The sequence below is a fragment of the Jaculus jaculus genome, chromosome 5 (genome assembly GCF_020740685.1).
Source record: "Jaculus jaculus isolate mJacJac1 chromosome 5, mJacJac1.mat.Y.cur, whole genome shotgun sequence".
In the NCBI taxonomy this organism is placed as follows: Eukaryota; Metazoa; Chordata; class Mammalia; order Rodentia; family Dipodidae; genus Jaculus; species Jaculus jaculus.
The window spans coordinates 136,117,979-136,145,968 of NC_059106.1; the positions used below are offsets into that span (position 1 = coordinate 136,117,979).

Consider the following 27,990-nt stretch of genomic DNA (forward strand, 5'->3'; position numbering starts at 1 on the left):
ACATCTGTCATGGTAGAAACCAACTGCCCTCTAATTGGACTGGAGGCCTGCTCCATGAGAGGGAATACATCCCTGACACTGAAAACTTAATACAGGGGTAGTCATGAGTCCTGGGTATAACATCTGCTGATGTCTGGCTAAATGTATAAACTATACTTATCAAACTGCCCAGTAAGCATTTCTCTTAATGTTCATACCCTTATGTTAATGCTACTTTCTCTTCTCTTTTCGGATGGCAGTGACGTTGGGATGACTCAGAAGGCATCATGGTGCTGGGAAGAAGTGACAGGAGTGCTCAGCACTGCAATATTTCTATCACACCTTCCAAGACTCGGGGTTTATTCTGGAAGAGGTGGCGGAAAGAATGCAAGAGCCAAAGGAAAGGTAGGACTTACAACGTGCTCCCCCCAGACACAAAATGGCCTGGATATCTATGACCTCACAGTGCCTGACACCATCTACATAAGACCATCATAATAGGAGGAAAAGATCATGACATCAAAATAAGAGAGACTGATTGAGAGGAGGAGGGGATATGATGGAGAATGGAGTTTCAAAGGGGAAAGTAGGGGAAGGAGGGCATTACCATGGGATATTGTTTATAATCATGGAAGTTGTTTAAAAAAGAAAGAAAGAAATAATGAAAGAAAAGAAAAGAAAAGAAAAGAAAAGAAAAGAAAAGAAAGGAAAGGAAAGGAAAGGAAAGGAAAGGAAAGGAAAGGAAAGGAAAGGAAAGGAAAGGAAAGGAAAGGAAAGGAAAGGAAAGGAAGGGAAAAGAAAAGAAAAGAAAGGAAAGGAAAGGAAAGGAAAGGAAAGGAAAGGAAAGGAAGAGGGGAGGGGAGGGGAGGGAAAAGAAAAGAAAAGAAAAGAAAAGAAAAGAAAAGAAAAGAAAAGAAAAGAAAAGAAAAGAAAAGAAAAGAAAAGAAAAGAAAAGAAAAGAAAAGGGCCAGGCCTATGTCTTTAATCCCAGTACTTGGAAGGCTGATAGAGGAGGATAGCCATGAGTTTGAAACCAGCCTGGGACTACAGAGTGAATTCCAAGTTGGCCTAGGCTAGAGTAAGAGCCAACCTTCAAAACACAAAGACAAAAATTAAAAACAGAAAATGAAAGAGTGGGCTGGAGCGATGGCTTAGCAATAAAGGTGCTTGCCTGCAAAGCCTAAGGACCCATGTTTTATTCTCCAGATCCCACATAAGCCAGATGCACATGTCTGGAATTTGACTGCAGGTGCTTGAGGCTGCGGCATGCCAATTCTCTCTCTCTTCTCTCTCATTAAAAAATTACAAAAAAAGGAAACAAAAAAATTATTACAATAAGATTAACAAAAATAGGGCCTGGAGGGCTGGAGAGATGGTTCAGCACTTAAGTGCTTGCCTGTGAAGCCTAAAGACCCTGGTTCGAGGCTTGATTCCCCAGGACCCACATTAGCCAGATGCAAAAGGAGGCACACACATCTGGAGTTCATTTGCTGTGGCTGGAGGCCCTAGCGCACCCATTCTCTCTCTCTCTCTAGCTGCCTTTTCCCCTCTGTCTGTCACTCTCAAATAAATAAAAATAAAAATAAAAATTTTTAAAAACTTTCTCATAATAAAAAATATTTTTTTAAAAAAATAGGGCCTAGAGAGATGGCTCTGAGGTTTAAAGTGCTTGACTGCAAAGTCTGACTGCCCAGGTTTGATTCCTTAGTAACTATGTAAAGCCAAATGTACAAAGTGGCACATGCACTTGGAATTCATTTGCAGTGGTAAGACCTGGCATACCCATCCTCGTTCTCTCTCCTTGCAAATAAAAGTATTAAGAAGGAGCCAGGTGTGGTGGCACACACTTTTAATCCCAGCACTTGGGAGGCAGAGGTAGAAAAATCACCGTGAGTTTGAGGCCACCCTGAGACTTAGTAGTGAATTCTTAGTCATCCAGAGTTAACGTGAGATCCTACTTCCAACCCCCTCCCCCCCAGCAAAATAAAACCAAACCAAAACAAAACAAACAAAAGTATTAAGAAGTGTGGTGACACATGCCTTTAATTCCAGCACTCAGGAGGCCAAGATAGGAGGATGGCTGTGAGTTTGAAGCCAGTCTGAGACTACACAGCAAATTTCAGGTCAGCCTGGACTACTATAGAAAGACCATACCTCAAATTGAAAAAAAAAAAAAAAAAAAAAAGACTTGAGAAGGGTGATATTGCCCTTTCTCTGCTTCTTGCCTGCCACAACATAAATTGTGCTATTCACTATGCCTTCCCTGCCGTGGTAGACTGAATCCTCTAAAATTGTGAGACAAATTAAATCCCACTCCTTTAAGATATTTTGGTCACTGACGGAAGGTAATTAATATAGAAGATTGGTACCACAGAAGTAAGGATGGTGTGAATAACCCTAACTAAGACCTTTGGAACGTGATTGCAGAAGAATGTGGAAGAACTGGAACGTTGGGCTATGTAAGCAGAGCTCAATGGGAGATTCTGGTGGCTGCTTAGAAAACCAGAATGCCAGCAGAAATGCAGACAGGAAAGCCCATGCTCATGAGGTTTCAGACAGAATGAGGACACTACCAGAAGAAACAATGTCTACATTTTCTCTGTGTCCTGTACTTCGTGTGAGGATGAGCTTTATTTAACAGTGACAGGCTGCTAAGTATGGTGGCACATGCCGATAGTTTCAGCATTCAGAAGACAGAGGCAAAAGGATTAAAAATTCAAGACCATCCTCATCTATACAGCATGACTGTGTCCATCCTACTACAAACACACACACAGAGTATCTCTTTCCCTCCCTCCCTCCCTCCCTCCCTCCCTCCCTCCCTCTCCTGTGAGAAAAAGGTGACAAACTAAGAAAATTTGATGGAGGAATTTTCAAGGACCATAGTATTTGTGCTGTGGCCCAGCTGGTTTATAATGAGAACTGGGAGCAAATGGATTTGAAGAATATGTAGTCTGTCCAACAAAGGAGAAAGCTGGAAACAATGGATCAGGATAGTGTGGCTGTTTAAAGACTAGTGCTACTAAAGAGAAAACAAACACTGCACTGGCATAATAGGAAACTGGCCAAAGCCCATACTCTAGAGACCTTAGAGTATTAAACTCATTTTAAAGACAGCTCTGAGAAGAGATCACCTAGGGAGTGATTTTCTCGGTTCATCCACCCAAACATTCAGAGGCCACAACAGCCATAGTGCAAAAGGGCCTGCCTGGCTATTATTCAAGCGGGTACACTTGGATTATCCATATGGTGCTATTTCACAGGCACTCAAAATCTAAGAGTTGCAGAGTCAAAGAGCTTTCACCTACATTTTTTAAGGAAGGCCTGAAGGGGACAGGCAATGTATAAGAGTCAGATTCTCTCCGGGAAGCTTGAGATGGTAATGGGTCAAATATAAGCTGCAATGGAGACCCCAGGATCTTGGAGAAGCAATGCACGTGGAATGTCTACTGAGGAAAACCACAATGAGTAAAATGTACTAAGAGAGGCCATGTGGCCTCAAATGGCAAGGCCACAGGCATACAATGGTGTGAATCTGTTGAAACTCACATCCTGCCACCACCACATACATCAGATTTTGGACATGGAGCTACAGATTTTAATGTTTTTACTGCTTTTGTTCTATTACTTCCTATAATACCCCCATTTTTAAAAATAATTTTTAATATTTTATTTTTATATTTATTTGACAGAGAAAGAGAGAGAGTGGGGCATGGTGGCGCTTGCCTTTAATCCCAGCAAGAGGTAGGAGGATCACCATGAGTTCAAGGCCACCCTGAGACTACATAGTGAATCCCAGGCCAGCCTGAGCTAGAGTGAGACTCTACCTCGAGAAACCAAAACAAAAAAAAAAAAAAAAAAAAGAGAGAGAGAATGGGTACGACAGGGCCTTCAGCCACTGCAAATGAACTCTAGACATGTGCGCCCCTTATGCATCTGGCTAATGTGGGCCCTGGGGAATCAAACCTGGGTCCTTTGGCTTTACAGGCAAAGGCCTTAACCACTAAGCGATCCCTCCAGCCCCATTTTTCACTTTTGGAATGGGTACACTCTGTGTCACTGTACATTAGAAAGTTTGTAATTTGCACTTTTATTTTTATAGGTAAGAGGTGCCTTGAGTCTAAGAGGAGCTTTAAACTTTACCTTCTGAAGAATGTTGGAACAGTTAAAGACTATGGTGGATTTTAGGCACAGACTGAAACATTTTGAATAATGAGATGGGCATGTACTTTTGGGGACCAGAGCTGGAAATGTTATGGTTTAAAGTGATGTATTTGGGTGTCAAATTGACAAGGGGTGGATTTGTGATAGTTTAATTGTTAATTTAACCAAATAAAGAAACACCTAGGCTATTAATGAGACACGTCTTTGGGTACGTCTGTGACAATATTTCCACAGGATTAGCTGAGGAGGAAATAGTGTTTGAGTGTGGGCAGCATCATCCCACAGGCTGGGATCCCAACTAAATAAGGAAGAGGAAACAGGACAAAGCTCCATAGCACTAGCTTTAACCTCTCTTTGCTTCCTAATACACAGGAATGAGGGGACTTTCAGCTACTTGCTTACCACTGTGAACTACCTGACTTCCTCATCATGAGGAACTATCTTCTCAAACTAAAATGAGCTAAAATAAATTATTCCTCCGTTAAATTGATATTTGTGAGATATTTGATCACAACCATTAGAAGAGTAACCAAAACAGAACTGGGGAGACACCTCAGTGGTTAAAAGTGCTTGTTGCATAAGCCTAACTACTACAGTTCATAAAACTGGACACAGTAATGTATACATCTGCAATCCCAGTGATAGGAGACAGAAATTGGCTAGGCAGCCTAGGGGTGACAGATCCCTAGTGAATAGCATTCTCTGGGCTAAGTACATAAATTGTCCCTGAGCCTTTAGGAGAAATTCTAGGTCATTACATTTTACTATAGGTCAGAAATGTCAGACGAATCTAGCCTTTCCTTATCTTTGTTGTAAGGAGTACTTCCACTTCCCTTCATACAGAATTCTAAAATTCTAAAATTCCTGACCCCAGACTACTGGCATTAGGAGTAAACTGGCTAAACCACTCAGCTATCCATGGGAGTCATAAAAAAATTGCAAGCCTGGTTCTCCTCACATATGGGTTTATTATCCCCGTACAAAACCCAGAGCTGAACCTCCAAGTGGGCTTCTCAAGCTCTCTCTTGCCTCCCTGGGCAAGAGCTCCACCTTGGCTTCTTCTAGGCTTAAGCCCTCCTTTCTTCCTTTAGGAAGGCTAAAGCTTTAAACCACAATAAAATCTTTCTGAACCTTATTCTTTAAATTTTCTATGAATTTCACTATCTGAATTCACAGGGCAAGGAATCCAAAATTCCTGTATCACCAGTGTCCCTATAGCAACAGGAGCTGAAGACAAGAAAATCCAAAGCTCATGGGCCAGCTAGTCTTGTTTTTACAATAGCAAACAATCAGATCCTGATTTAAAGAAGACAGTAGGTGAGAACCAATATCCTGAGGCTGTCTTCTGATGCCCATGCATGTGCACGCACAAACACAAAGAAAAATAACTAATACAATCAATTGGTACCAGACGTAGAATCATCACTTTGATAAACCTGGCCATATGGTTCTTAGGCCTTTGGAACTAGTTTGTGGGAGGAATATGGAAGTTTGGAGCTGTGGGCTAGAGAAGCCCTATAATGCTAAAGGCAGAGTGTAATGGGCCATTTTGGTGGGAGTTTGCAAGACCATTCAGAATGCTAAGAGAAATGCAAAGAGCTAAAGCGCGACTCATGACGTTTCAGAGAACAAGGACTCTATTGGGAACCAGGTTAGAGACTGTTTGCATTACATTCTGGCAATCCATATGGTTATTTTATTCTTGTCATGAAAATTTGAATGAGGTTCAAAAGTTGTTTGGCAGATGGAAATTTTCAGAGAGCATAACATCCACATTGTGGCATGTTACTGCTCACTCCTCTTAGATCATGGTGAGAAAGATCAGAAGAGTTATGAAAGATGTGTACTCCAATGAGGATGGAGTGCAAGTGAGTTTAAAGTTGCTATCAAGGTGGGTGTGGATTTGTGCCATTAAAGAGAAACCTAGAGTACCCTGTACTGGGATAACAGGAAAGTACACTGAGGTCATGATCCCATATACTGAAGGCTCTAACTGGCAAAAATACAAATTCATTTAAAAGAATAGGCCTGACCTAAAATTCTGCTGACAGGCTTCCCTGTTCAAAACCAAACACCTACAGAAATACTTGCCCAGGTTCAGCCACCAGGCATACAGAGCCCACTCGAGCAATGGTAGAAGAGGATCAGACTACATCTCAAGCCGGCAGTAGAATCCGGCAGCACTGTTTGCAGAGTGCTGATTGCACAGGTCTGCTGGACACAAGGGATGGGGATCACGGAGAGCTGTACCAATGTCCCCAAACACAAGAGATATAATCACGGAGAGTTGTACCAATGTCCCAGAAACAAGAGATGGGGATCACGGAGAGCTGTACTAATGTCCCCAAACACAAGAGATATGATCACGGAGAGCTGTACCAATGTCCCAGAAACAAGAGAGGGGATCACGGAGAGCTGTACCAATGTCCCAGAAGCAGCCAACGCCATGCAACGTGTGGCAGTTTCAGAATCCTTGCAAGGCAATTGCATGAAGCTGAGATATTTATGTGAGAGAGAATAAGAGAATGGGCATGCCAGGACCTCTAGCCATTGCAAGGAACTCCAGACACATGCCACCATGTACATCTGGCTTATATAGGTTCTGGTAAATAGAACCTGGGTCCTCAGGCATCACAGGCAAGTGCCTTAACCAATAACCCATCCCTCCAGCAAAAGATTGTTTTAAGCTGCACTAGAGATTCCAGCTACGGACACACCCTGAACAAAAGTAATATGTGGACCCCCAAAATAACTGACTGCTCCTCCCACAACGCATAACCCACAACACCATAGGGAATACCTGCAACCCCACTGAAGAGGGTCCCCAGTGGAATGGGGCAGGGACAAGGGAAAAGAAGGTACCAACACATGATGTATCCATACAAGATATGTTGTCAATGATTATTAATCTTATATAAATGAAGGAAGAAAGAAAAATTAATAAATAAAAAATAAAAATAAAGTAGCTCATGGGAAGAAAAGGATTTACACTGGCTTACAATCTTCCGGGGAAGCTTCATGATGGTAGGGAAAAGATAAAGTAGAAGCTAGATATCACCTCCTTGCCATAGCAGGTAGAAAACAGCAACAGGGGAGTGAGCTGAGCTCTGGCTATTTAAGACCCTTACATCTGACCCCAACAACACACCTCCAGCAAGGCTCTACTTGACAAACTGCTAGCAGCTGGGAGCCAAGCATTCAGACCACATGAGCTTGTGAGGGATATCTGATTCAAATTAACACACTACATGTACTACAGACAGAACTGGAAGAGCAGGACTACCGAAGGCTGTTGGAGCCCAGATGATGTCAAGACTCAGCTGTCAGCTCCAGACCCAGAGCTGCAGGATTTAATATTAATTTTCCTGGGTTTCAGCTTTGTTTTGGCTCTATACTCCATTGGTATGCCCCATTCCTTTTAGAATGGGAATGCTTACTCTGTGCCACTGTATATTAGAAATATGTAATTTGTTTGTTGACTTTATCAGGGCCCACAGTTAAAAATTTGTCTTTATCTCAAAAGAAACTGTGGATTTTTGAACCATGTTGGGAAGGTTATAAGGACTTTTTAAGCTGGAATGAATGCACCTTGCATTATGAGATGGCCATGAAGAGCTCTTGCTATCAGAAATTTTGGTCACAGAAAAAAGACAGTAACTAATACAATGTGTTCTATGATAATTCAAATAAATTTTTTTAAAATTATTTATTTATTTATTTGAGAGCGACAGACACAGAGGGAAAGACAGACAGAGGGAGAGAGAGAGAATGGGCGCGCCAGGGCTTCCAGCCACTGCAAACGAACTCCAAACGCGTGCGCCCCCTTGTGCATCTGGCTAACGTGGGACCTGGGGAACCGAGCCTCGAACCGGGGTCCTTAGGCTTCACAGGCAAGCGCTTAACCGCTAAGCCATCTCTCCGGCCCTTTTTTAAAATTTTTTTATTTGACAGCGATAGACAGAGAGAGAAAGATAGAGAATGGGCACACCAGGGCCTCTAGCCACTGCAAAGGACCTGCAGATGCGTGCACCCATAGTGCATCTGGCTAACGTGGGTCCTGGGGAATCGAGTCTCAAACTGGGGTCCTTAGGCTTGACAGGCAAGCGCTGAACTGCTAAGCCATCTCTCCAGCCCTCAAATATTACATTTTTTAAAAATACTAAAAAAAAATTTTTTTATTATTTTTTTTCCCAGATAGGCTCTCTGGGGGTAAAGTTCATGCACTTTTGAAATATATCCTGGCACATAATTTTTAGAAAATAAATATGTAAAACAGAAACAAAACAAAAATTGCTTTGAATTTATATAATCCTCTAAACCAGGGGTCAAAATATCTTTCTGAAAAGTACCCAAGAATAACTATCTTAGGCTTTGCAGGTTTTGTAGCCACGTTTACAGCTTCCTACCACTGTAGTTTACTTACAAAAATGGGTTGGTAGACCAGAGTTAGCACTTGGCCAGAGCTGCCAAAGTCTGATAAAAAGTAATTATCACATAAAGTGTTAAGGAAAGCAGAATTACCTTCACTGTTCCTAGATTAGAGGACTACCCAACCCAAACTCCTAAGAAACAATTACCTCTCCAAGGCCTGATACCTCTTAGGAGGTAAGGAACATTCTCCCAACTGAGACAAGGTATCTGATTTAAGAGTTTCTTTTTTTTTTTAATTAATTAATTTATTTATTTGAGAGCGACAGACACAGAGAGAAAGACAGATAGAGGGAGAGAGAGAGAATGGGCGCGCCAGGGCTTCCAGCCTCTGCAAACGAACTCCAGACACGTGCGCCCCCTTGGGCATCTGGCTAACGTGGGACCTGGGGAACCGAGCCTCGAACCGGGGTCCTTAGGCTTCACAGGCAAGCGCTTAACCACTAAGCCATCTCTCCAGCCCTGATTTAAGAGTTTCTTACATGTACATAAATGCTGACTAGCTACTAGAGCTGAAGAGATCTGCAATTCTGCACATATACTCAGTCATAAGTACAACTCAGTAAGTAAGAAAACACATTAAATGAAGTCATAGAATAAAATAAGCTATGTACCTCTTTTCACTTCTCATTGAACAGAAAGGTCCCCTTGTTTCAACAACTCTATCTGTGAAAATGGAAAAAAATTATTTTTTTAATCATCTCAGGTTTGATATCAACTTACAGTTTTCAAAGCACCAGGTCATTCATTTGTGCTGAAATGCTAAATTCCAAAGATACTAGCCTCCTAACAAACTAAGTATCTTAAAATACATATAATTCTCATTGTTCATTGAATATAATCTTTAGCATACAAGCTCATTTGATAAGTTGTCTTTTAGTCACTCAGTGAACAATTAAGTAGAAAAATATAAGAAAGCTGACTTGAAGAATATAAGTGAGGGCTGGGGAGATGGCTCAGAAATCAAAGGTGCTTGTTTGCAAAACCTGCTGGGCCGGGTTCAATTCCCTAGTACCCACATCAAGTCAGATGAATAATGCTGCATATATGCCTGGAATTCATTTGCAGTGACAAGCAACCTCAACATGTCCATACTCTCTCTTCCTCCTATTCCACCCCCTTTCTCAAATAAATGAAGATTTTTTTTTAAAAAAAGAATATAAGTAAGTAAATTTTAGGCTCACAAAATATGATACTATCTAGGAGCCGAGGAATATTAAAAGGCCTTAAATGAATGTATTCATTTTAAAATAGTTTTTAAAATAAATACTCCTGGGAGTGAATATGTGCTAATATTTTAAGGTCTAGCATACCATTTTTCACTAGTATGTCAATGTGCAAACCCATGAACACACTCCTAAACATGAAACTAAGATCAACATGCTAAGACAAAGCTAACCTGGGAACTCACATTGTTTTGGAAGAAAATGATTTGTTCTGACTCCATGATTCTGTTCTTCCATCCAGCCTTTGGTCTTTAGTGTGTCCATTTGACTTCTTTGACAACCAAAAACACACAAATAAGAAGATCAGATATTAAAGGAAAGTGGCCAGTCAAAATGGAGAAAATATTAACACATTAGACTCCTGACATTAGAAGAACATAGTCTCAAATAATTTGTTCTTTCTAAATGCAGAAAGCTAGATAATCATGAGACTCATCTTTAACTGCTTGTACAAAATTTGTGGGACATTTGAATATCTGCACAATACTTATAAAACATTACTAAGGGAACCTGAATACTGATCTAAGCTTTATATTGTTGCTCCCTTTTCACAAACACAACAAGGTAAGACACCAACTCCTTCTGCTGCTTTCATCAATTTGTTCAAATTACTAACAGTTCTTGGACAAGAGAGATGGCTTTGCAATTAAGGCGCTTGCCTGCAAAGCCAAAAGACCCAAGTTCAATTCCCCAGGACCCATCTAAACCAGATGCACAAGGTAACACATGCATCTGGAGTTTGCAGTGACCAGAGGCATTAGCAACACTCATTCTCCACTGACAACCCCCGTGCCTCTCTTTCTCAAATAAATAAATAAATTTTAAAAATTCACTTGGGGCTGGAGAAATGACTCCGCAGTTAAAGGCACTTTCTTGCAAAGCCTAACAGCCTGGGTTTGATTCCCAAGTACCTGTGTAAAGCCAGACTCACAAAGTAGTACATGTGTCTGGAGTTTGTTTGCAGTGTCGTGTCAACAGATCCTGGCATGCCCTTCCATTCTCTCTCTCTTTTTCTTTACAAATACATACATTACTTTTTTGGATTGGAAAGATGGCTTAGCGGTTAAGGCGGTTACCTGCAAAGCCTAAGGACCCAGGTGTGATTCCCGAGTATTCATATAAGCCAGGTGCATAAGGTGGCACAAGCACCTAAAATTCATTTGCAGTGGCTGGAGGCCCTGGTGCATTCTCTCTCTCTCTCTCCAATGAATAAATATAATTTTTTTGTTTTTTCAAGGTAGGGTCTCACTCTGGCCCAGGCTAACCTAGAATTAAACTATGTAGTCTCAGGGTGACCTCAAACTCACAGTAATACTGTTACATCTGCCTCCCGAGTGCTAGGATTAAAGGCATGCGCCACGACACTAGGGAGGCAGAGGTAGGAGGATCACTGTAAGTTCAAGGCCAGCCTGAGACTACATAATGAATTCCAAGTCAGCCTCAGCTTGAGTGATAACCTACCTAAAAAAAGAATTCCCTTGGAAAAGCTGGGAAAATAGCTCAGTCAGTTAAGAGACTGCCTTGCAAGACCTGTGATTGATCCCTAGAACTCATGTAAAAATACTGGGTGTTATTGCCCTTGTAATCCCAGCACTGAGGAGGCGAAGACAAGAGGATCGTTGGGACTTGCAATCTAGCCTAACTGACAAAATCTGGGGCCAATGAGAGACCCTGTCTCAAAAAGGTGGATGACATCTAAGGTTGTTCTCTGGCCTCAATACACATGTGCACGTATGAACACACAACCATGCCTAAAAAATTGACCTGGGGCTGGAGAGATGGCGTAGTGGTTAAGCGCTTGCCTGTGAAGCCTAAGGACCCCGGCTCAAGGCTTGATTCCCCAGGACCCATGTTAGCCAGATGTACAAGGCGCACGTATCCAGAGGTCCTGGTGCACCCATTCTCTCTCTGCCTCTTTGTCTGTCCCTCTCAAGTAAGTAAATTAAAAAACAATTGACTTGGGGCCAGGCATGGTGGCACATGCCTTTAAGCCCAGCATGCTACAGGAGGCAAAAGTAGGAGGATCAACATGAGTTCGAGGCCACCCTGAGATTACATAGTGAATTCCAGGTTAGCCTGGACTAGAGTGAAACCCTACCTTGAAAAAAAAAAAAAAATTGACCTGGACAAAAAAGGAAAAGGCTAACACAAAATTCTATTTTGTGAGTCACTTTTCTACATAATGCCTTACCAGATACAATGTCCAGGAAAACTACAGGACTAGTTCTCTTTTCATCTAAAAACAAACAAACCAAAGATAGATCTAACATAGCATTTATCTTGTCAACTTATTTTTACCTGTGATGATGCGAAGCTACAGGAGGGAAAGCGTTTCCATGACCACCTTCTTTAAGTCGCTCCAATAACCTTTGGTATTTCTCTTTTTCCTCTTTTTGAACACCCTGAATAAAAGAGCACATTTGCTAGTATTAACACGTAGGACCAAAAATTATATCATAATCAGAAACTGATAGATCAAATTTAGCCCACAGATGTGTTTATCTTTTCACAATTTTTATTAACATTTTCCATGATTATAAAATATCCCATGTTAATACCCTCCCTCCCCCACCCGCAATTTGCCCTCTGAAATTCCATTCTCCAAATTACCTCTCAATCTAAATCATCCTACTTACATATATAAAAACCAACCTATTAAGTACCCACCTCCCTTCCTTTCTCTTCCCTTTATATCTCCTTTTTAATTTGCTGGCCTCTGGTACTAAATATATTCCTTCTCACACAGAAGCCCAATCATCCGTAGCTAGGATCCACATATGAGGGAGAACATGTGGCTCTTGGCTTTGTGGGCCTGGGTTACCTCACTTAGTATAATCCTTTCCAGGTCCATCCATTTTTCTGCAAATTTCATAACTTCATTTTTCTTTACCACTGAGTAGAACTCCATTGTATAAATGTGCCATATCTTCATTATCCACTCATCAGTTGAGGGACATCTAGGCTGGTTCCATTCCCAGCTATTATAAATTGAGCAGCAATAAACATGGTTGAGCACGTACTTCTAAGGAATGAGATGAGTCCTTTGGATATATGCCTAGGAGTGCTATAGCTGGGTCATATGGTAGATCAATCTTTAGCTGTTTTAGGATAAACCTCCACACTGATTTCCACAATGGCTGGACCAGACCACATTCCCACCAGTAGTGTAGAAGGGTTCCTCTTTTTCCACATCCCCGCCAACATTTATGATCATTTGTTTTCATGATGGTGGCCAATCTGACAGGAGTGAGATGGAATCTCAATGTAGTTTTAATCTGCATTTTCCTGATTACTAGTGACGTAGAACATTTTTTTAGATGCTTATATGCCATTCATATTTCTTCCTTTGAGAATGCTCTAGTTAGCTCCATAGACCATTTTTTGATTGGCTTGTTTGATTCCTTATTAGTTAGCTTTGTGAGTTCTTTGTATATCCTAGATATTAATCCTCTATCAGATATATAGCTGGTGAAGATTTTTTCCCATTCTGTAGGTTGCCTCTTGCTTTATTCACCATGTCCTTTGCAGTGCAAAATCTTTGTAATTTCATGAGGTCCCAGTGATTAATCTGTGGTTTTATTGCCTGAGCAACTTGGGTTGTATTCAGAAAGTCTTTGCCAACACCAATATGTTGAAGGGTTTCCCCTATTTTTTCCTCTAGCAGTTTCAGAGTTTCAGGTCTGATGTTAAGGTTTTTAGTCCATTTGGACTTAATTCTTGTTCATGGAGACAGAGAAAAATCTATTTTCATCCTTCTGCAGATATATATCCAGTTTTCCCAACACCGTTTGCTGAAGAGGCTATCTTTTCTCCAATGAGTATTTTGGGCATTTTTATCGAATAGCAGGTGGCTATAGCTACCTGGACTTAGATCTGGGTCCTCTATTCTGTTCCACTGATCTACATGTCTATTTTTGTGCCAGTACCACGCTGTTTTTGTTACTATGGCTATATAGTATAGGTTAAAATCAGGTATGGTGATACCACCAGCCTTATGGTTTTTTTTTTTTTAATTTATTTATTTATTTGAGAGCGACAGACACAGAGAGAAAGACAGGTAGAGGGAGAGAGAGAGAATGGGCGCGCCAGGGTTTCCAGCCTCTGCAAATGAACTCCAGACGCATGCGCCCCCTTGTGCATCAGGCTAACGTGGGACCTGGGGAACCGAGCCTCGAACCAGGGTCCTTAGGCTTCACAGGCAAGCGCTTAACCGCTAAGCCATCTCTCCAGCCCACCAGCCTTATTTTTGTTGCTCAGTATCATTTTAAATATTCAAGGTTTTTTGTGATTCCAAATGAATTTTTGGATTGCTTTTTCTATTTCCATGAAGAATGCCTTTGAAATTTTGATAGGGATTGCATTAAATGTGTAGATTGCTTTTGGTAAGATTGCCATTTTCACAATATTGATTCTTCCAATCCAAGAACAAGGGATGTTTTTCCACTGTCTAGTGTCTTCTGCAATTTCTCACTTGAGTGTTTTAAAGTTCTCATTGTAGAGATTCTTTACTTCCATGATTAGGTTTATTCCAAGGCACTTTATTTATTTATTTATTTTTGATGCAGTTGTGAATGAGAGTCTTTCTCTGATTTCATCCTCTGTGTGTTTGTTGTTAGCATATATGAAGGCTACTGATTTCTATGTATTTATTTTGTATCCTGCTACATACATGGCTATAGGTTTTTATCAGCTCTAAAAGTTTGCTAGAAGAGTCTTTAGGGTCCTTTATATATAGAATTATGTCATCTGCAAATAATGGTAACTCGATCTCTTCCTTTCCAATTTGTATCCCTTTTATGCGTGTCTCTTGCCTTATTGCTATGGCTAAGACTTCAAAAACTATGTTAAATAAAAGTGGGGACATAGTCATCAGGGAAATGCAGATTAAAACTACATTGAGATTCCATCTCAATCCTGTCAGATTGGCCACCATCATGAAAACAAATGATCATAAATGTTGGCGGGGATGGGGAAAAAAAGGAACCTTTCTGCACTGCTGGTGGGAATGCAATCTGGTCCAGCCATTGTGGAAAACAGTGTGGAGGTTCCTAAAACAGCTAGAGATTGATATACCATATGATCCAGCTATAGCACTCCTAGGCATATATCCAAAGGACTCATCTCATTTCCTTAGAAGTACGTGCTCAACCATGTTTATTGCTGCTCAATTTATAATAGCTGGGAAATGGAACCAGCCTAGATGTCCCTCAACAGATGAGTGGATAATGAAGATGTGGCACATTTATACAATGGAGTTCTACTCAGCGGTAAAGAAAAATGAAGTTATGAAATTTGCAGAAAAATGGATGGACCTGGAAAGTATTATATTAAGTGAGGTAACCCAGGCCAAGAAAGCCAAGCGCCACATGTTCTCTCTCATATGTGGATCCTAGCTACAGATGACTGGGCTTCTGCGTGAGAATGAAAATACTTAGTAGCAGAGGCCAGTAAGTTAAAAAGGAGACATAAAGGGTAGAGAAAGGAAGGGAGGAGGATACTTAATAGGTTGGTATTGTATATATGTAAGTAGAATGATTGAGATGGGGAGGTAATATGATGGAGAATGGAATTTCAAATGGGAAAGTGTGGGGGTGGGGAGGGAGGGAATTACCATGGGATATATTTTATAATCATGGAAAATGTTAATAAAAATTAAAAAAAAAAAGTGGGGACAGTAGACACCCTTGTCTTGTTCCTGATTTTAGTGGAAAAGCTTCCAGTTTTTCCCCATTTATTAATATGTTGGCTGTAGGCTTGTCATATATAGTTTTTGATATATTGAGATATGTTCCTTCTATTCCCAGTCTCTGTAGGACTTTTATCATGAAGGGATGTTGGATTTTGTCAAATGCTTTCTCTGCAGCTAATGAGATGATCATGTGATTTTTGTCCTTCAACCCATTTATATAATGCATTACATTTATAGATGCGTATATTGAACCATCCCTGCATCTCTGGGATAAAGCCTACTTGGTCAGGGTGAATGATCTTTCTGATATATTCTTGTATTCTGTTTGCCAATATTTTGTTGAGAATTTTTGCATCTATGTTCATGATGGAGATTGGTCTGTAATTTTCTTTTTTTGTTCTATCTTTGCCTGGTTTTGGTATCAGGGTGATGCTGGCTTCATAAAAGGAGTTTGGTAGAATTCCTTCTTTTGTTTCCTGGAAAAGCTTAAGAAGCAATGGTGTTAGCTCTTCCTTGAAGGTCTGGTAAAATTCAGCAGTGAATCAATCTGGGCCTGGACTTTTTCTTTTTTCAACAACATACTTTATTAGATCTACTACATGTCAGGGTAGGGTCACCTTCTGTTCAATTTTCTCTTTCCCATTATGTCTCTTGGTTTCAGCCTGGGCTTCCCAGAGAGGGGCCCTTGCTTCTCCTTCCCTCTGGTTCCTCCAATAGTTAGAATCTCGAATGGAATATTTGCTCCTTTCAGGGACAGTAAAGTGTAGGAAGGGGCATGTCCACCATCATTAGACCTGAATCTGCTATCCCATTGGAAGCCCCGAGACTGGGCCCAGGTGGTTGCCCCATCCTGTAGGCCGCCTGTAGAATTACCACCTCAGGAGGATCAGGGTCTCCGTAGTGCTCTTGGTCAGCTCGTGGAGGGTGGTAGACACGTCTGGTGCTCTTTAAGCTCAAAATTAACATGGCCATCCTGGAAGCACTGAGCACAGTAGAGGTCTCCATCACAGCCAGAGCAGCGCAGGATGGCATCCTCACTGCAGATACACCACCATGGCAGCTCATCTTCCTCAGCCTGGGTCTTGAGAGATAGAGCCCGGGGCTTAGTCCTTGCCCTGTAGGGCTGGGCTTGGGATGGGGCAGCTGGTTCCATGGGGATGTTAAAGCCACTTGCCTCATCCAGGACAGCTTCTTCTTTGAGCTGCTGTATGATTTCTCTGGATTTCTTCATCCTCATCAACATCACTGTCAGGAAGGTGATAATCCTGGAATTTCACTCTATTAGGGTCCTGTCCCTGCAGTATGGCCAATCGCTTTGCAAGGGCCAGGAACTGCTCCTGCCTGGTGTTCTCCTCCTGCAGCTCAACAGCTGCCTCAGCCAGTAGCCTGTTCTTTTCCTCTTCCGGGGCATTAGTGTGTTGGTTCCTCACACCACCTTGGTTGAGGTCATTCTGGAGGGAAGCAACTGTGCCTTTTTGTTTCCGGCACTTATCAATAGCCTCCTCAGCTGCCAGCTATGTTAGTAGATCTTGTGTCTGCTGAGCCTGTGTCCTGGTGTCTGGTGCCTGATATGCTGGTCTTGGGGTGTGAAAAGATGGAACTTTATCCTGCAGCGCAGCAAGCCGAGCCTCCATCTCCTCCATGGAAGGGATGGAGCCTTGGAGTTCTTCCTTTAGGGCAGCCAGCCGTGCCTCTATTTCTGCCTGTGAGGGCAGTGACTTGGGCTTGTTCTCCTGGCGGAGGCGTGCTAGGCAGTCAGCCATGACTTGGTCTTGTTTACTCAGTCCCTGGCTCTGGGAAGTGCTGGGCTTCTGCTTGGCTTCTAAGGATTCCACGCGCTTCTTATAGTTCTGAGGTGGTGACTACTTGGAGGCACTGGCAGAACCTCTGGTCAGGACCTCATAGCACTGCTTGCAGACTTTCTGTTGGGTGTTGCCAGTCCGAGGCACCACAGCATTGCAGCTAAGGCAGCCCAGCTACAATTCTTACAGGTGTACTTCTTCTTGAAGAGGGTGAACTTGACAGCACAGCTGTAGTAGCTACTCTCCATGATGCTTTGGGCACCACACGGCAGGCTGGATCGGCTCACATCGGGCCTGGACTTTTTTTAGTTGGGAGATTACTGATAACTGTTTGGATCTCCATGCTTGTTATAGGCCTATTTAAGTGATTAATCTCATCTTGATTTAATTTAGGTAGGTCATATAAATCAAGGAAATCATCCATTTCTTTCAGATTTTCATACTTTGTGGAGTGTATGCTTTTATAGTATGTCCCTATGATTTTTTGAATTTCTCTGGAATCTGTTGTAATGTTACCTTTTTCATCTTTAATTTTATTAATTTGGGTCTCTTCTCTCTTTCTTTTGGTTAGATTTGCTAAAGGTTTATCAATCTTGTTTATCCTTACAAAGAACCAACTCTTTGTTTCATTAATTCTTTGGATTGTTTTTTTTTTGTTGTTGTTTCTATTTCATTAATTTCTGCACTAATCTTTATTATTTCTTCCTGTCTACTGATTTTTGGTTTGCCTTGTTCTTCTTTTTCCAAGGCATTAATTAAGGTGAAACATTAGGTTGTTCACTTGCAACCTTTCTAATTTCTTAATAGAGGCACTTAAGGCTATAAATTTACCTCTTAGAACTGCCTTCATTGTGTCCCAGAGATTTTGGTATGTTGTGTTCTCATTATCATTAGACTCTATAAATTTTCGGATTTCCTTCTTGATTTCTTCATTGACCCATTCATCATTTAGTAGCATTGTTCAGTTTCCATGATTTTGTGTATGCTCTATAGTCTTTCTTGCTATTGATTTGTAGTTCAATTCCATTGTGGTCAGATAGAATGCAAGGAATTATTTCAATTTTCCTGAATTTGTTAAGATTTGCTTTGTGCCCTAATACATGGTCTATTTTAGAGAATGTTCCATGTGCTGCTGAAAAGAATGTATATTCTGCAGCTTTTGGATGAAATGTCCTGTATATATCTGTTAGGTCCATTCCTTCTAGGACCTCATTTAGTCCAGATGCCTCTCTGTTTATTTTTTTTTCCGGGATGACCTGTCAACTGATGAGAGTGGGGTGTTAAAGTCACCCACCACCACTGTCTTTGGTGTTATCTGTGACATTAGTTCTAATAGTGTTTGTTTGACGAATTTGGGAGCCCCCATGTTAGGTGCATATATGTTTAGGATTATAATGTCCTCCTGTTGGAGTGTGCCCTTAATCAATATAAAGTGACCTTTCTTATCTTTCTTGACTAATGTTGGACTGAAGTCTACCTTGTCAGATATTAGGATAGCAACCCTTGCTTGTTTTCTAGGCCCATTTGCTTGAAACACCATTTTCCAACCTTTTACCCTAAGATAATATCTATCCTTTGTAGAAAGGTGAGTTTCTTGGAGACAACAAATTGTAGGATCCTGCTTTTTAACCCAGTCTGCAAACCTATGTCTTTTGGTTGGGGCATTGAGGCTGTTGATATTGAGATATTATTGGAAGATGTGTGTTTATGTTTGTCTTTTTTTCCTGTTTTTTTTTTTTTGTGGTTCTGGTTCTACCTTTGCTCTCTTGTGTTAACTAGTATTTGAGTATTGCTTGTTTTTCCCAGGTTCCTTATGTGTGTGTGCTTTTTCTTAGCATGGAGGATTCTTTCAAGTATTTTCTGTAGAGCTGGTTTTGTCTTCAAATACTCCTTTAACCTGCTTTTGTCACGGAATGTCCTTATTTCTCCATCTATTTGAATGGATAGCTTTGCAGTAACCTTGTTTGACAGTTGTTATCTTTCAGAAGTTGGTATACATCACTCCAAGCCCTTCTGGCTTTTAAAGTTTGTGTTGAATAATCTGCTATAATCCTGATGGGCTTGCTTTTGTAGGTAACTTGATTTTTCTCTCTTTGGTTTTTGTGTTAGGTAGTTTGATTATAATATGGCGAGGAGAGGGTCTTTCCAGGTTTTGTCTGGCTTGGGTTCTAAAGGCTTCCTGTACACAGATGTGTTTTAATTACTAGTATTGCATTTTGAAGTTCCTACCAACTTTATAAAATGATTTTTTAATCCAAAATTCTGGGTTTTTTTTAGAAACTTGAATCAGCAACCTGGAGCTATCTCCTTTAAGTGGACCATGTGTCCTCCACTCTACTTTATTCATTTATACATTACCTGCTAGATCTGATAGCATCTGAATTTTTTTTTTTTTTTGGACAGAAGAAGGTTGAACAAAATTGGCTTAACTACAAAAAAAAAATGAGCAGAAATACTTGACTTCATAATTGGAATATACAGATTCTAAATTGGAACTGGTATTACCAAAATCATCAATTTTTTGTTGTTGTTGTTAACCGAGGTAGTGTCTCTAGCTCAGGCTGGCTTGGAATTCACTATGTAGTCTCAGAGTGGCCTTGAACTCACAGCAATCCTTCTAACCCTGCCTCCCGAGAGCTGGGATTAAGGGAGTGCACCACCACACCTGGCCCATCAATGTTTTACTATGGCATTGATATGCTTTCTTTTTCTTTCAGTTTTTATATTACGCGATTTCCATTTACCCAGCTGAATTCACCTTGGCTACCTGTACATTAGATTAGCCTTTTTAAAAAAAGTGTTTATTTATTTATTAGAGAGAATGAGAAGTAGAATGAAAAGGGAAGAGAGAGAATGAGCACGTCAGGGCCTCCAGCCACTGCAAACAAACTCCAGATGCATGTGCCACCATGTGCACCTGGCTTACATGGGTTCTGGGGAATTGGATCTGGATCCTTAGGCTAAACAGGCAAGAACCTTAACTGCTAAGCCTTCTCTCCAGCCCTTTTTAAGATGTAGGATCTCACTGTAGCCCAAGACGACCTGGAATTCACTTCTGTAGTCTCAGGCTGGCCTCCCAAATTCTGGGATTAAAGGTGTGCACCACCACACCTGACTATAACTTTTAATTTTCTTTTTAGTCTCTACTGACAATTACTCCTGCCTGTCCTAAATATTGATGGCTTTGCCCATAACTCTTCTTACACTACATTCTTTTCCTGAATAATCTATTAGCTTTCTTGTTATAACATCAGTAAATAAAAAGTTCAACTATGTTTAACCCTGCCTTCTCAAAATTCCATCATCTACAACCGAAGAGTCACAGAGAGATCTTGTTCAGAGGCACTTTAAACAATGTCCAAAACTAAATGCATCCCGTAAACACAAAGTTATCTTAGTCAGGCTGACCTGGAATTTACCATGTAGTCTCAGGATGGCCTTGAGCTCATCTACCTCTGCCTCCTGAGTTGCTGGGATTAAAGGCATGCACAACCACATCCGGCTTACAATTCACTTCTTTTTTGAACAAGAAATATACTTTATTTATTTATTTGATACACAGAAAGAGGGAGAAAGAGAGAGAGAAGAGAGAGAATGGGCATGCCAGGGCCTTCAAGTACTGTAAACAAACTCCAGATATATGTGCCCCCTTGTGCATCTGGCTTACGTGGGTCCTGAAGAATCGAACTGGGATGGATCTTTTGACTTTGCAGGGAAATGCCTTACCACTAAGCCATCTCTCCAGCCTTCACTTCTTGAATTGCAGACAACTATCACAGTACCTGGGACCTTAATAAATATTTCCTTGATGAACCAAACAAGTGGTTCAGAAAGCCATCTAACAAATTAAATTAGCTGATGGTGATGGGAATGCCAGATACAGAAATAATACTCAATTTTCCTGGAATAAATGAAGAAACACCTCAACAGAAATGAAGACTAGCTCTAGATAGATATATACACACTAAGAGTCAAACAGGGTGGAGGAGGTGAAGTATGGAAGGGAAACTTACCCAAATTATCATTGAAAAACAAAAACAACAAAAAAAACTTCTTGGAAAACCATGCTGAAAGAGCTTACTTACCTCTACCACAGTACAGTGGGGACGCCTCACACTCTTGCCACTCTCATCATGAATCATTTCTGCAACTCCGTGCTCCTGAGGTTTCCATGTTAAAGAACTCTCTGGATTGCCTCTGCTATGGCGGCGACCACTCGGTCTTCTATTGTAGCCTTCTGATTTCAATGTAAACCTGAGATAGAAAAATGAAAAAAAGGAAAAAAGGGGGGGCTAGAGAGATGGCTTAGCAGTTAAGCATTTGCCTGTGAAGCTGAAGGACCCCGGTTCGAGGTTCCATTCCCCAGGACCCATGTTAGCCAGATGCACAAGGGGGCACACGCATCTGGAGTTTGTTTGCAGTGGCTGGAGGCCCTGGCGTGCCCATTCTCCTTCTCTCTCTGCCTTTCTCTCTCCATCTGTCATTCTCAAATAAGTAAAAATAAACAAAATTTTTTAAAAAAAGAATGCTTCATTCATCAAGCCAAGGCACAAACTCCTAAACCATCCTGTGATTATGCTATCCTAGCTTAATCTTGCTAGTTTCCAGGTAACTATCATTTGCAAAAGTTAGATCTGTAGCACAGGACAACCTAGTATTCCACTATGGAATGTCTGTTTCCAGTCACTACAGGTGCCACATATAATAAGCCCTTTTCCTCATGGCCAATTTTTCAAACTCAATTCAATTTTTGACTAAAGACTAAAGTAAGACAAGGCAGTGGGCAAGGTTAGAGGAAGCCCAAAACAGACAAAGCAAGGTCAAAATTTTTTTAAATAACAAACAACTCTTTAGGTTAGAAAAGAAGGATACTGGGCTGGAGAGATAGCTTAGCGGTTAAGCGCTTGCCTGTAAAGCCTAAGGACCCCGGTTCGAGGCTCGGTTCCCCAGGTCCCATGTTAGCCAGATGCACAAGGGGGCGCACGCGTCTGGAGTTCATTTGCAGAGGCTGGAAGCCCTGGTGCACCCATTCTCTCTCTCTCCCTCTATCTGTCTTTCTCTCTGTGTCTGTCGCTCTCAAATAAATAAATAAAAATTAAAAAAAAAAAAAAAAAGAAGGATACTGCACTCATAATAAGAACAAGATGTCTGAAGGAAGAAAACCCTATGGGTAGTGAGGAAGAAAAGAATTCTTTTAGGGTGCGGGGGGTTTTGAGGTAGGGTATCACTGTAGCCCAGGCTGACCTGGAACTCAGTATGTAGTTTCACAGGGGGTGGGGGGGGTGCTTGAACTCATGGTGATCCTCCTACCTCTCTCAGCCTACCAAGTGCTGGGATTAAAGGCATGCACTACCACGTCCAGCTTGGAAAAAAAAAAACACAACTAAAAAATCATGGTATTTTACTAAAAAATCAGGGCTGAGGAGATAGCTCAGTAGATAAAGCCAATATGGACTCACATAACTACCAGTGGGCATGGCATGGCGGCCAACCCCAGCTCTTGGAGGGGAAGACAGGGGAACTTTAGGACAAGCTGGCTAGTCAGACTAACTGAATCCAAAAGCCATGGGTACAGATAAGAGACCCTATGTAAATAAAGTAGAAAGTGATCAAGGAAGACAACTGATGTGCACCTACACACATGCAAGCTCACATGCATACACACACATATACACAGGCAAAATGGCTTAGCACTTAAGGTACTTGCCTACAAAGAACCCAGGTTCGATTCCTCAGGAGCCATATAAGCCTGATAACACAGGTGGCACATGCATATGGAGTTCATTTGCAGCAGCTAAAGGCCCTAACATACCCAATCTCTTTCTCTCTCAAATAAATAAATAAATAAATAAATAAATAAATAATTTTTTTTTTTTTAATTCAAGAGGCTGAAGCAGAAATTTGAGTTCCAGGCCAGCCTGTTGTACATGCCTTGCCTTTAAAAAAAAAAAAAAAAGTTCAAGGCCACCCTGAGATTACACAGTGAATTCCATTTTGAGACCCTGCCCTGAAAAAAGAACTCCAGAAAATGAGAATACTCGAAGAGGAAGTAAAATTAATAAAATAAGACCATTTCACAGAGCTGACATGAATGTTTAATGTATAAAGATATTCCAAATGAGATTTATGACTTTCACACTTACTTATATGTACATATTTTAAAAGTTTAAAACAAAGTAAAGCAATTTAATAAGTCCCCTTTATAATATATGTTCCTTCTATTTGTTCTGTTCCTTTAGAGAACCCAACTAGTACACTAGCCATCATCAACTTATTAACCTCCAAACATTTACTTAACAATACTGTGTAATAGAACAAAAAGGAACATGCCTAGCAACAGTGAGTAGCTAATAAAAACTACATTTCCATATACAGAAAAACAGAATTTAACACTTACCCAAAAGAAGGTAGGACTCTACGTGGCTGATCTCGGGTTACTGTCACTCTGATCTTTGGATAGTCACTTATTCCATTTGGAGATTTATTACCTATTTTAGGAACATATTTGTAATTGTTGTGGGGGGGGGGAGAAGGGAAATCATCACTGTGACCAACTATATTAGAAAAGAAAACCTGTGGACAATTAACATTGCACAACTAAATAAGTATTTTAAAAATTCTGTTAGTAGACAACATAATAATCTGGTATGAATGTTATTAAAAAAAAGTTAAAGGAAAGCAATAGGAGGGGCTTAGGAGGTAGTTCAGTAGAACAGCACTGCCGAACAAGTGAGGCCCTAGGTCCAATTCTCAGTACAACAACAAAAAAACAGTAATTCGTAATTAACTGATACTCATACATGATGAACACATCAATTCAATTTGCATAAACTTTTTAAAATGTAATAAAGTACTTCAAAGATAATACCATTCTCCCAACTCTTTTGCAACTAGATTTTCAAACACTGGATGTTATTTTTTTAAAGATTTCTTAAATTTTTATTTATTTATTTATTTATTTGAGACGGGGGGGGGGAATGGGTGTGCCAGGGCCTCTAGCTACTGCAAACAAACTCCAGACACATGTGCCACCTTGTGCATCTGGCTTATGTAGGACCTGGAGAATGGAACCAGAATCCTTAGGCTTTACAGGCAAGCACCTTAACAGCTAAGCCATCACTCCAACCCTGGATGTTATGTTTTAAAGTGATGCATTTGGGTGTCAAGTTGACAACAAGTGGGTCTGGGATAGTTAAATCTTCATTGTCAACTTGACTAGATTTAGAATTTAGGAGTTGGTGAGGTGTAACTCTGGATGTGTTTGAAAGCCATTTTCAGAGAGAATTTAATGAAAACCTAGCCTGGATATGGACTGAATACCCACACTAAGTAAAAGGGACAGCCAACGGGGCCAGCATTCTCCCTTCCCTTTGCTTTCTGGTCATCTAAGAATTGAAGAACACAAAGTCCCCTCACCAGGATGTTCTTCAGGCTAAGAAACCATGGCCTGAACCTTCCTCCAAAGCTATGAACCAAAATGAGCCTTTTCTTTCTCCCTTAAGTTGTTCTCTGAGCTATTCAGGTCACAATGCAAAAGTAACTAATGCACAGAATTGTGCGTTTGCACATTTTTGCTCTTCTCTGCCAGGTAGCCTTATTTATTTATTTGTTTTGGTTAGGTTTCTCGAGGTAGGGTTTCACTCTAGCCCAGGCTAACTTGGAATTCGCTATGTAGTCTTAGGCTGGCCTTAAGCTTACAGTGATCCTCCTACCTCTGCCTCCCAAGTCCTGGTATTAAAGGCATACATCACCATACCCAGCTTTTTTTCTTTTTAATTTGGTGTGTGTGTATTGCGGTGGATGGGGTGGGGGGAGACTGGGTGCATCAGGGTATGCAGCCACTGCAAACAAACTCCAGATGCATTCGCCATCTTGTGCATGTAGTTTACATGGGACCTGGGTAATCGAACCTGGGTCCTTCGGTCTTGCAGGCAAGCACCTTAACCTGCTAAGACATCTCTCTAGCCCCCAGTTTTGTTCTTTGAGGTAGGGTCTCACTCCAGACCCAAACTAGTCTGGAAATTGTTTTTTTTTTTTCTTCACTCCTTGCCTAGCACCAGAGAGCACAGATGAGAAGACCCTGACCACTTTCCCTAACCTGGAAATTATTTTTAATTTTATTTATTTGCATGTGTGTACACATGCACACCAGGATCTCTTGCAGCTGCAAATGAATGCCCTGCCCATCCATATCTACATGGGTGGCTGGGCAACGAAATCCCAGCTGCCAGGTTTTGCACACAAGTGCTTTTAAGCAAAGAGCCGTCTTCCCACACCACGTGTTGTTTACATGTACTGTTCCTCTACACTCACTATAAACCCTACAACGTACTGCTACTTTCCTCTACAGTTATCTTCTGAAGAAGTTAAAAAATGAACACTTTTATATTTACTATAACATTTACCTCTTCTAATTCTTATCTCTCCATTTATTCATTCACATTTCTACCTAGAATTTTTTAACCTGAAGAATTTTTTAAAACTCCTTAAAATATGGACTTCCGGTTAAGATGGTGGCGTAGGTACCACGCCAAAGCAGCCTAGGGGGGAAAAAGACCAAAAAAACTCAGCAAAATACACACTTTTACTAAAAAGTGAGGTGTATGGGAAATTGAGGCGGCAGCGGAGAAGTAGAAGAGTTATAGAGCATCCAGAGCCTGCACAGGCGGGAAAAGCGGCTCCGGCAGCTCGGCCAACCGCCGCAGCCGTGGTGCAGCAGAAAGCCGCCAGACTCGGCTCGAGCCGCAGGAAAAGCCAGGTGCGGGATTTTCCCCTCACACCGCGCTCTCCACAACTCGGGAAACGTGAGGGGAGAGCGGCAGCGAGCAGCGGAGGAGAAGACCACGAGGTAGAAGAACACGTGGAGCAGCGAGACAACCAGAACAGCCGCGGCTCCCTCCCCTCCCCCAACGCCTGAACCCAGCTCCAGCGAACACAGCAGCGGCCCGGGACCCGGCCACGCCAACTTGGGCTGACAGCGGGACCCAAGCAGGAGCAGAGTTCGGCAGCAACTTCAGCGGCTCCAGCACCGGTACCAGCGGCCCCAGCAGCAGCAGACCCAGGAGCGGCAGCAGCGGCAGATCCCGCAGCAGCGGCTTCGGGGGGAGCAGCGGCGGTGGACACGGCAGCGGCAGCTTCAGCAGCGGTGGTGGCTCTGGTGGTGACAGCTACGGCAGCAGCAGAGGCAGCAGCAGCGGCTCGGTTTGCCCAGTAGGAAAAGCAAGTGCCCAGCTCCAGAAATCAGAACAGCAGGCCGACGACCCAGGCATCAACTTGACTGAGACCAAAATCACCCAAGGTAACTGGGATTGCACCAGGGAAGGGTCTCACTTGGTCACAAGCTGACTTGGATCCCTCAACAGACCAGAAATCTAAACCTCTTTTTGATAGAGGATCTGGTCGTTATAATAACTACTCTTGCATACATACTCGGGGCTGTTTTTGATTGAATGTGTACAGTGTTTAGTTAAATTTTAGAATCTACCTGTATTTTATTCCACTCAGCCTGCTTGAATACTTCTATAGCAGGGAAACTCAACCCCTAAGAACATCTTTGTAGATACTCTGAGAGTCTTAAGAGCCACACCTAACACCTTAAGGTCCTACCCTGAAAATATATTACATCAAATCAATTGATACAGCTAAGAATACACAGCTAGCTAGAAAATCCAAGCATTAACTTAATCCAAGAAACTCCTTAAAATATTTTAATATTTTATTTTTATATTTACTTATTTATTTGACGGAGAAAGAGGGAGAGATAGAATGGGCACACCAAGGCCTCCAGCCACTGCAAATGAATTCCAGAGGTGTGTGCCACCTTGTGTATCTGGCTAATGTGGGTCCTGGGGAACCGAACCTGGGTCCTGTTAAGCCATCCTTCCAGCCCTAAACTCCTTAAAATATTTTGAACTCTGGACTGATGCACAAAGTTCGCTGGACTGGTTTGTAGAGCCCTGAGGTAATAAAGGGCAGTCTGAAGGCTCTTGGGTGGGCAGGTCTCCCTGAATAAGAAGGTCAGCCTGGACTAGATTGAGACCCTACCTCGAAAAACCATAAACAAAAAGGACAGGCAGCTCTGTGCACCTGAGAACCTTTGGTCCCCTGTCACATCCAAGAGCCCTGCATATTCAAGAAGCCTTCAGTCCCACTCTTTATCACCCTCTCTGGGAAGCTGGTAGCACCTGAGACTCTTGGGTTTGCCCTTATTTTTGGGGAGCCCTACACATAGGTCTTTGGCCTGCCCACCATCTCTGGGGAATTGGGCACACACAAGAGCCTTTGGCTTCTTGTGTACTGGGTTTGAGTCTCATGCACTGAAAATTAATACAACAGAAGGGAATAACCCCATAATCTCACATCAACTTAATCCCCTCACTTAGATCAATGCAAATCTTCATTTTAAAACTGGCACAGGGGCATGATGGTACATGCTTTAAAAACCAGCACTTGGGAGGCTGAGTTAGAAGGATCACTGTGAGTTCAAGGGCAGCCTAAGGCCACATAGTGAATTCTAGGTCAGCCTGTTCTACAGCAAGATCCTCCCTATTCTGCAAAAAAAAAAAAAAAAAAAAAAAAGCCATTACTGGTGAATTTAAATGAATGGCTAAAAAATATAAAATTTTAAAGAAATAAGTTAACCAAACAACTCAGCTCCAGATGGTTAAACTGTGACACAAGAACACAGCATGAGAAAACATGA

General features: G+C 41.6%; 1 protein-coding gene and 1 pseudogene across 3 annotated transcripts in view; both read right to left on the reverse strand.

Moving 5' to 3' along the window:
* The window catches only part of Senp2 (SUMO specific peptidase 2), a 77,043-nt gene that overhangs the window by 32,127 nt on the left and 16,926 nt on the right, over positions 1-27,990 (reverse strand). For all 3 annotated transcript variants that reach the window (XM_045150180.1, XM_045150182.1, XM_045150181.1), the window contains 5 exons: positions 23,686-23,776; positions 21,374-21,542; positions 12,096-12,199; positions 9,983-10,068; positions 9,186-9,237 (listed from right to left, as the gene is read on the reverse strand). In XM_045150180.1, the coding sequence (XP_045006115.1) occupies positions 9,186-9,237; positions 9,983-10,068; positions 12,096-12,199; positions 21,374-21,542; positions 23,686-23,776 (502 nt within the window). The remainder of the gene's footprint in view (positions 1-9,185; positions 9,238-9,982; positions 10,069-12,095; positions 12,200-21,373; positions 21,543-23,685; positions 23,777-27,990) is intronic.
* On the reverse strand, positions 16,234-17,536 carry LOC105943791 (annotated as a pseudogene).